General features: G+C 38.8%; 1 protein-coding gene across 1 annotated transcript in view; it reads left to right on the top strand.

Moving 5' to 3' along the window:
* Positions 1–9,892, top strand: part of clstn3 (calsyntenin 3) — a 29,071-nt gene extending 19,179 nt beyond the window's left edge. Inside the window, exons 14-19 of the mRNA XM_037676191.1 lie at positions 1,262–1,488; positions 1,621–1,782; positions 4,275–4,420; positions 4,578–4,713; positions 7,705–7,889; positions 7,964–9,892. Coding sequence (XP_037532119.1) covers positions 1,262–1,488; positions 1,621–1,782; positions 4,275–4,420; positions 4,578–4,713; positions 7,705–7,889; positions 7,964–8,119 — 1,012 coding nt within the window. The 3' untranslated portion in view covers positions 8,120–9,892. The remainder of the gene's footprint in view (positions 1–1,261; positions 1,489–1,620; positions 1,783–4,274; positions 4,421–4,577; positions 4,714–7,704; positions 7,890–7,963) is intronic.
* The last annotated feature ends 255 nt before the right edge of the window (positions 9,893–10,147 follow it).

The raw sequence follows: 10,147 nt of genomic DNA, 5'->3' as shown, positions 1-10,147 counted from the left end.
AAAAAATCAGATTGATAGAGAAGTGCTAGCACATATTTTTTTCCACTGGCACTTTTAAGATCTCAGGAATTCAAGGGCATGGACAGATTTTTTTCCCTTACACAGAAATATTTTTTTTCCGCTTGACTTTGGCGTGTTTATTGCGTTTGTGAAGATTAGACTGATTTGAGCCCAGGAGTTACCCAGATGGCTGAACAGCAGGCCCTTCTGGAGAGGCCGATAAAAGCAGCTGCTCACTCCGATAGTGGAAATTTAACACACACACACTTAATCAGCTTAATGCCCTTTCACACATGATGGTGAATTTTAGTTCAAATGAGTGAATATGTGCTAGCACTTCTCTATCAATCTGATTTTTTCTCTCTTCTGGCAGGAAAATTACATTTGGTAACAGCAGAGTTGTTGTAGTTTTCCAGTTGTCATTAGGAGTGTCACAACAGATTAGCTTTGACACGGTCGTGGTGGAATCAGGGTACGTGACTGAAAAAATAGGGACATGATTTTTTTTTTCTGGTTGCAGTGTGTCTGAGCATGAAAACTGCTTCACTGCTGCAGTGTTGCTTTGAGTCCATCCTGTTAGCAGCACGATGATGTGCAACCTGTAAAATTTTTACCAGTAATGTTAAACAGTGCCAGTTTTACATGTCAGGAATTGTTTAAAGATGTTGTACATCACTGAGGCGTGTTTGAAGAAGAGTGAGCTGTCAGAGGAAAAAAATCTGGAAAACTGCCTGAAGTAATGCTCAGCATCAGTTTGATCTCACCCTTACGGGCCTCCGGGCATTTAAAAAAATAAAAAATAAAATAAACCCACAGAAACATCCTCAAATTTAGTCTGTATGCCTCTCAGTTGCTAAGCCAAAATGAATGACTTTAGATCTTATATACAAGCTTTGGCTGAGAGAACCGAACAACTCAAGAAACCGTGGCATCTTCTGAAGACTTTTGAAGAGATTTGAAAGCAAATAAGTTTAGTTTGACTGCATAAATTTACATACATTTTAAATAATGTCAATCAAGAGAATGCTTAACAAAGTCCCCCTTTGTGGCAGTAATGTCTGCAATCCTTAATTTTATATAAATTATTTCAATCAAGTGCAGAGTTTATACTCAAATGATTGCAAATATTCAAAGTTTTGCGATGCTTTACGACAACTGCTTGCTGAAGTTGTAAGGATACATTTTTCTAAAATGGTGGATGTTGTTTTATCGTACACAAAATATGATTTTTCTGACTTGAATTTCTTTAATTTTCTGTCAGATGTTTCAATGAGGAGAGCTGCTTGTCCCTCAAGCAGCTGGAAGGATATCTGGTGGTTCTCCAACCCGACGCCCCTCAGATCTCTCTGTCTGGGGTCGGTCCACATCTGGCCCGTCCAGCTCCTGAATTCGAAGGTCCCCGTGGCGTTCCCCTGTTCCCGGAGCTCCGGATCGTCTGTTCGCTGTCACATGCTGTCAACACAGCTGCGCAGGGGATGGAGGGTGGAGGTGAGTCATCCCTCCAATAACCTAATATTAGAAGGTTTCACTAACTTGAGCTTGAGTGTTTGACTTTTTTGGGGGGGATTCCAGGGTTTTTAGTAAAAAAAGACGTTTTGCTGTTTTTACTTTACTTCTTAGCTCTGATGTCTGATGCCGTGGCTCACACGCTGGATGGTTGTGAGGTGCAGCCACTGGGGGAGGAGTTAAACCCAGAGAGGGAGGAGCTTCTGGTGGACATGGATGTTGTGCGAGAGCGAGGACTGGAAATCATCAACACGACTGCTTACATTGCCATTACAGGTACGGCTGAACTGTTAAGAATTTTTTTAACTAAATTTTCTTGGAAAGAAAAAAAATAATTAGTCAAACATAAAATATGTAGGATAATATAAATTTGGTACCACTTTATAATAAGGCTCTCCTTATAGATGGCTAATAAACAATTTATAGATACGTTATGAATTCCTCTACAAAAAAAACTATAGACAAAACTGACCATTTTCTTGCCAAATAGTGAGCCAAATCTGTTTACCTATATATTTCATCTAGAATTGTTATATTAAATATTTCAGACTAAGTTACTACCTTGTAAGCACATTAAGCATTTGTAAACCAATTTTTTTTAGCATATAATATTGTACTTTATCATCACTGCATTATAAGTATCTACAACTAATATTATATCCTAAAAAAATTAGGGTTTACAAATGCTTAATGTGCTTACAAGGTAGAAACTTAGTCTGAAATGTTTAATATAACAACTCTAGATGAAATATATATGTGAACAGATTTAGCTCACTATTTGGCAAAAATTGGTCAGTTGTGTCTCTCCGTCACCCTTAATTAATGCATAATAAACAATTATTAATGATTTATAACGTATTTAGGAAATAATAACTATTTATTAGCCATCTACAAACCGGATTCCAAAAAAGTTGGGACACTAAACAAATTGTGAATAAAAACTGAATGCAATGATGTGGAGATGGCAAATGTCAATATTTTATTTGTAATATAACATAGATGACAGATCAAAAATTTAATCTGAGTAAATGTAACATTTTAAAGGAAAAATATGTTGATTCAAAATTTCACAGTGTCAACAAATCCCCAAAAAGTTGGGACAAGTAGCAATAAATGGCTGGAAAAAGGAAATTGAGCATATAACGAACAGCTGGAAGACCAATTAACACTAATTAGGTCAATTGACAACATGTCAGTGTCTCTCAGAAGCCAAGATGGTAAGAGGATCACCAATTCCACCATTGTTGCGCAGAAAGATAGTGCAGCAATACCAGAATGGTGTTACCAGCGTAAAATAGCAAAGACTTTTAAGTTACCATCATCAACCGTGCATAACATCATCAAAAGATTCAGAGAATCTGGAACAATCGCTGTGCGTAAGGGTCAAGGCCGTAAAACTCTACTGGATGCTCGTGATCTCCGGGCCCTTAAACGTCACTGCACCTCAAACAGGAATGCCACTGTCAAGGAAATAACAGCATGGGCTCAGGAATACTTCCAGAAAGCATTGTCAGTGAACACAATCCACCGTGCCATCCGCCGTTGCCAGCTGAAACTCTACAGTGCAAAGAGGAAGCCATTTCTAAGCAAGCTCCACAAGCTCAGACGTTTGCACTGGGCCAGGGGTCATTTAAAATGGAGTGTGGCAAAATGGAAGACTGTTCTGTGGTCAGATGAGTCACGATTTGAAGTTCTTTATGGAACACTGGGACGCCATGTCATCCGGACCAGAGAGGACAAGGATAGCCCAAGTTGTTATCAACGCTCCGTTCAGAAGCCTGCATCACTGATGGTATGGGGTTGCATGAGCGCTTGTGGCATGGGCAGCTTGCATGTCTGGAAAGGCACCATTAATGCAGAGAACTATGTTCAGGTTCTAGAACAACATATGCTCCCATCTAGACGTCATCTCTTTCAGGGAAGACCCTGCATTTTTCAACACGATAATGCCAGACCACATTCTGCAGCAATCACAACATCATGGCTACGTAGGAGAAGGATCCCGGTACTGAAATGGCCAGCCTGCAGTCCAGATCTTTCACCTCTAGAGAACATTTGGTGCATCATAAAGAGGAAGGTGCGACAAAGAAGGCCCAAGGCGATTGAACAGTTAGAGGCCTGTATTAGACATGAATGCGAGAGCATTCCTATTTCTAAACTTGAGAAACTGGTCTCCTCTGTCCCCAGACGTCTGTTGAGTGTTGTAAGAAGAAGGGGGGATGCCACACAGTGGTAAAAATGGACTTGTCCCAACTTTTTGCGATTTGTTGACGCCATGAAATTTGGAAACAACAGATTTTTCCCTTAAAATGATACATTCTCTCAGTTTAAACTTTTGATCTGTGATTTGTGTTCTATTCTGAATAAAATATTAGATGTTGGCACCTCCACATCATTGCATTCAGTTTTTATTCACAATTTGTTTAGTGTCCCAACTTTTTTGGAATTCGGTTTGTATAAGGAGAGTCTTATTATAAAGTGGTACCCTAACTTTGATATTCTCTTGTTTTAAACTGCCTAAATATGGTTTCTCATGTATTAATTGGTGCATAGAAATACAATTCTACAGCTCTAACTTTCTCTTCCAGTCAAAAAATTTATTAAAAATATAGTCCCAGTTCAAATCTACAGCTGAACTTCACTGGTCTGATAAATAAATGCTGTAGACACAGACCCCTTTTCTCTGCTGCTTTGTCTTGCTATCAACTCCTTGTCTTATTTTTTGCTCTGCTCTTTTTTATATTTTCTTTGTTTTATGTCTCCTCCAGGTGCTGAATCTATCTCTGTTTACGAGGACGTCCTTCGCTCAGTCCGATACCGCCTAGCCAAAGGCTCTGCTCGCTTTGAGAGGCGGTTCCGCCTGTCCTGCTCTGAGATGAACGGCAGATACACGAGCAACGAGTTGACTCTGGAGGTAAAGAAATCCTCTCACAGACAGCACCTCAGAACATCCTTCAGACATCAGCCTCGACCTTTTGAGAAATTATTTGTATAAAAGCTGGAATGTAGACTCATGATGATATAGCTGTGATGCAATTTGCAATGAGTAACTCTGTTTTTATGCCTCGTAGGTGAACTTCCTCCACTCTTTGGACAGTCTGTACCACCCGTCCCACCTGCTGGCCTCACAGCAGCAGTTCCTCCATCCGTCCCACCATGCTGGAGAGTTGAGCGGACACACTTTGCCAAATCCACACCGCAACTCAGGTGACTTCTTTCAGCCCATGTAAAATCTTCTATGAAGCCTTCACTTTTAGAAGACCAATATGTTAGCATTCAAATAAATATTTTTTTTAAAAGCTCTGAAGACTTGCATTAGATCAAGTAGAAATCGGCACCAACATACAAAAATCTACGTCTTTTTGTTTAAACAGGTTCAAATAATACTATGAGAAAGAATAAAAAAAAACATTTGGCTATAACAGCCAACAAACATAAATTAACAGAATATATATAAAAAGCTCTGGCAGATCTTGTTACTATTTTTTTAAATAAGTAAAGATCAGAAAACAGACAAGCCCGTGATACATTGAACCAGTTTTATCATCAGTTTGAGGTTAAACCAGGTCTGCGTAAGGCAGTCTAAGTGTGGCAGCGAGTGGATTACAGAGGCTGGCTGTGGCCAAGCAGGTTGTCTGAGCAGGATACCAAACATTGAAAGCTAACCTGACGTGTATTTAAGTCTCAGAGGTTGAGTTTGTCAGAGAGTTTGAATTGGACAGGTCGGCTGGCAGGTTCGTCGGTGAGAGGCTGAGCATCGCTGATTGAAACTGGCAGCTTGTTCTGCACCCAAACACTGGAGACCTGACACATTTACAGAAAACGGAAGAATCCCAGGATGTGAGAGAAACACACAGAAAAATAATATTAAACAGGAGTGGCCTGCTGTGCTTAGTGCCGAGAAGGTGAACTGACAATGTGGAGAGGGGATGAGCAAGAAACGAGGAATGGTGTAGGAGTTAATTTGTCTGATTTGTTGGTAAATGCAGCAATAGTCTGCACACACATACACACACACACACGCACGCACACACACACACACACACACACACACACACACACACACACACACACAGAACAATCAGTACCGGTAAATTATGAGAACCAGGAAGACAAATAATTACACTACAGGAAAATGGGAAAACAGTGTCTCAACATGACAAATCTCCCTTACAAGAATTCAGTTTAAATTTTTTTAAATTTTTTTTATTTATGTTACACTTTATATTTCATTCCTCCGTTGAACCACAGCCTTGTAGCAAATATGTTTAAGCACTTTCAGTTCACTAAAGCTTTCTGATGTCTGGCAAATATTAAAATTTAGATTTTTTTTTTCTGAAGATCAGTTTGAAAATTTGTGATTTTCTTCACATCTTCATCTAACTCATTAAGATCTTAGGCACTATAGGGCTTCAGGAAATTAGAAAAACTTTTGTGTGATATTATTCTTTTGTATTGCAATGACAAAATCCGTTGTGATTAACATATTATTTAACTCCCTCACTTTATTGTCTGTCATCACTACCAGCTAAACCAGGGGTGGGTATCAAGACCCGTGAGGATTCATTATCAGCATGCGGAACATGAGTTCATGATTATTTAAAATTTTATTTCTGGAGGAACATTCAACAAGCCTAAATCAAAATACCGACTTAAAAAGCTCAATAGACTAATACTCAATAAAGGAATGCTGCTTTTTATACCAGGGTTTTTGTTAAGAAATGATTGAGTTTGTATTCTAAATGACTCAGCTACTACCACATCAACTTTTAGCTCAATAGTTGTAAAACCCACTGAATTATAGTCATTTTTGTGTGGGCTAATATTGGTTAGCTGTTGTGGCCATCTTGAATTGGATTCAAGTTCAAGAATCTTTATTATCCCCAAGAAGCAATTTGTTTCACAGTCAGTATTCTCATAAAACATTCATACAAGACAAGACATTGAGACATTCAAATAACAGTATAGAAATCATCATCATTCATTGAGAAGCCTAATAGCTACAAGGATGAATTAGTTTTTTAGTCTGTTTGTCCTACATCTGGACAGCAGATACCTGTGTCCAGACAGAAGCAACCTGAACTCACTATGGAGTGGATGATCAGGATCTGCCAGAATCAGCCTGGCCTTGTTCACCGACCTCGCCTTGTGTAGGTCAGGGAGGTTCTGTAGGGCTATGCCAGCAGTTTTGCTGGACATCCTGACAATCCCCAAGAGTTTGTTCCTGTTTTGCATGTCAAAAAAATCCAAACCAGCAGATGAAGGTACAAGTTAAAAGAGACTCAATAAAACAAAACATGAATAAAACATTTTCATAAAAGTCGAATCGACACTAAACCCACAGATCTTCTGAATGTTTCGATAAAATCCATCCAGTGGCTTATGAGATATTTTGCTAACAGACACATAAATCAGTAGAAATAGGCAAAACCGTTATTGTCCGCCTTTATCTTTTTTGTGCTGGGTGAGAGATTAAATTTTCCACCACAAATGCAAACTATTTGCTTTGCACTCATATTCATGAAATTAAATTGTTAAAAGTGTTTTTAAACCAATAAAATCTTAGAAAACAAAAGCTATAAATAATAAATTAATAATAGCTATAATAAATATATAAGTATAGTATAAAACACATACTAGTATTTGTTGCATCCTGTTTAAAGATTGGAGCTATCAGATTATTTACAACCTTCCTGTAACGTGGTCTGCATACAGGATGTCTTCACTTATTGCGAATTAAAGACAAGCATCCATAAATCATTTTGGGTATTTATTAATCTGAAGGAGACTTTGACAGAAATAAAATTCTCCCTCCAGAATTTTTGTCTCAGCCCATAGCCCATTTGTTTCTGCTGAATTTTTAAACCAAAGAGCTTTGCATATTTGAGCACCATTTATCAAAAAAATCATTGGGATTGTAGGCGGCTAATTTAGTTCATGCATTAATGTGTCTAAAGTGCAGCAGCAGGACTCGTTCATTTGTTCGTTGTTGTGAAGATATGGTTTCTACCTTTTCATTAGTGTGGTACATTGATGTGTTAGTAACTGATTTGAAAAGCAATGATTGTGCATCAGGCTTTGGCTCGTTTTGCTCTTTTCATGTGCTTTGACGTTATTGAACAAAGCAGTTTTTATATAAATCATTGTTTTAAATCTAAATTATACACGTAACACGTAATTATTTTTATTTTATTGCAGTGGTTCCAGGAGCAGCGACCGTCATCATCATGGTGTGTGTGGGTTTTCTGGTTGTCATGGTGATCTTGGGTGTCTTCCGAATTCGCTCTATCCACCGTCGAGGTGACAGCGCCAGGGGCGGGCCCAAGGAGGGAAGCAGCCAATGGGACGACTCAGCGCTCACCATCATTGTCAACCCAATGGAGGTAACAGCAGCTGATTTGTTGTAAATAATAGATCTATGTTTGACATGTGGTTTCATCGGCATGTGCTCCCACAGTCCTACGAGTCTCGTATGGGCATCTCTGCTGATACGGAGGGGGAGGGGGAGGGGGAGGAAGACGAGGAGGTAGCAGAGTCGCCTGATGACGCAAGTGACGACCAGCGAATCATCATCAAGAAGGAGTGCAGGGACGGAAACGCCCGTCGCTACTGAGCCACAACACGTATCTCTGCACGAGTTCTCATGGAAACCACAACTCAGCTCACCAGTCACACACTCCAACACCTTTAATATGCTGACTCCACATGTATAAGGAATGTACGCTTACCAACACAACGCACAACACAATCACTATAACAACGCCATATGTGACCTATAGCCGACAACAGGCTGTTGTTCTCCACCTAAATGTTCAATGGCACAATGTATACAGTTAATGTAATCTAACCGCCTAACTAAATTCCACCAAAATTATATGTGGTGCACTAGATCTAAATCACAACATGGTGAAGTGTCTGTATAGTGCAATGCTGGTTGAAAGGGACTGTTTTTGTTTAAAGTTTAAAAAAAAAATGTATTCTTCCTTTGTTATTGGAAAAAGGTGAAATCTACAAAACTGGAACAAGGCTTTGGGTCAATCCTTAAGCAAAGACACGATCCTTGATCCCACACGTTTGAAGTTTTTTATTAGACTGACTCAGAAAGTCTGTGCACAAGCTCTTCTCTCCCTCTTTTCACCATCTTCTGAAATATTCTTTAACCACCACAGAGTGAAGACAGTGCAGTCAGACATCATGGTCACATATATAGGTTTTTACCCATTCGCTATAGTGAGATTAGTTTCATTGGATCCTGGGTTTATTCTTTTTGGACCACCTATCAATGTTGGACACTTGCCAACCTCAGACCTCAACTCTTACACAAGCTCTAGTTCTGTGATACGCCAAGAATACAGAATAACAGCTTGGCGTTTAATCAACATTAAATTTAGTATATCAGCTAGATTTCTGCTTCAAACTGGAGTCTTTGCAGAGTTCCAGCTTGTGCCATAAAATCAACTGACCTCTGACCCCTGACCCCCTTCACATAGTCCAATGCACACAGCTCTGCTGGACGTCACATGCAAACACACTAAAACACACACAGTCCATTGCGCTACCCGTTATTTCCAGAATGTCCGCTCAGCTTGGGCAGTTTTGATTGTATTGATTGTAATGAATTTTCTGTACATACGATGATGACTATTAATATTATTGTTATATCTATTATTCCTGCGTTCACTCGTTCTCTTTTCTGCACATTTTCAAGAGGGAGCATATTATGATTTTCTTTATTTCCATTTAAGGAATCGCCTTTCCAGCATCAGAAAATAGTACAATAATGATAATATTAATAATAGTAGTAGTGATAAGGACGATCATCTCCGGTTGATGAGTGTCTCTTTATTTGTGTGTAATATTGTTGTAATTTAAGAATTTGTCCATATAAACCACAAAAAAAGGAGGGCACATTGTTGTGATACTTCAAAACGTCTCTCGTTCATATGTCAGAATTCAGGGTCTATTTTTCTTTTTCACGTTTTAAGAAAAAAATCTTTTTTTCTATATATTATTATGTTGGTTTTTTTTTTTTTTTCTGTCACCTTCCCACTCCATTTGTCATCTTTTGTTCGATGAATGTACAACCATGTGCTTCTCCTCACCTCTCCCTCCCTCCCCCACTTCCCCCTCACCTCTCCCCCTGTGTCTCTTGCTGTCTGTCCGTGTAGCCTATTAATGTGCAGTGCTAAGGCTGTCAGTAAATAAAGCCTGTTGTTTCTGAGTGTGACGTTGAGAAGGAATAAACATTGCATTGAATAATACCTTATATTATTACTATGTTTGAACATTACCTGTAATTAATGATACAATGCTGAGATGGATTACGCTGACTTATTGTTATTGAGAACTGTCAAAAAACATTACAAAATTCATAATAAAAACACTATATGACGTCTCCACGAGAAGGTTTCCTTATTACTGTGGAGGGTTTTCTTTAAAAATACAATTTGATATTAGAAGCGGTACTTGTGAAATGTAAGCTTGAAGAAATGCTTGTACATATAATTTTTCCCCTAAAATATTTGATCTGTTTTACTTTCTGAAAAAAAGCAAACATTTGGACTTGTCTGACTCTAAAGCATGTTATTGTCTCTGTTCATCGAAGGTCAGTTAGTGTTCTGAGATTTTATCACTTTCTGTA

This window comes from Nematolebias whitei, chromosome 5 (genome assembly GCF_014905685.2).
Source record: "Nematolebias whitei isolate Nwh7 chromosome 5, NemWhi1, whole genome shotgun sequence".
Taxonomy (NCBI): Eukaryota; Metazoa; Chordata; class Actinopteri; order Cyprinodontiformes; family Rivulidae; genus Nematolebias; species Nematolebias whitei.
The sequence above is the reverse complement of the archived record's forward strand: the minus strand, read 5'-3'. Positions and strand labels throughout refer to the sequence as shown.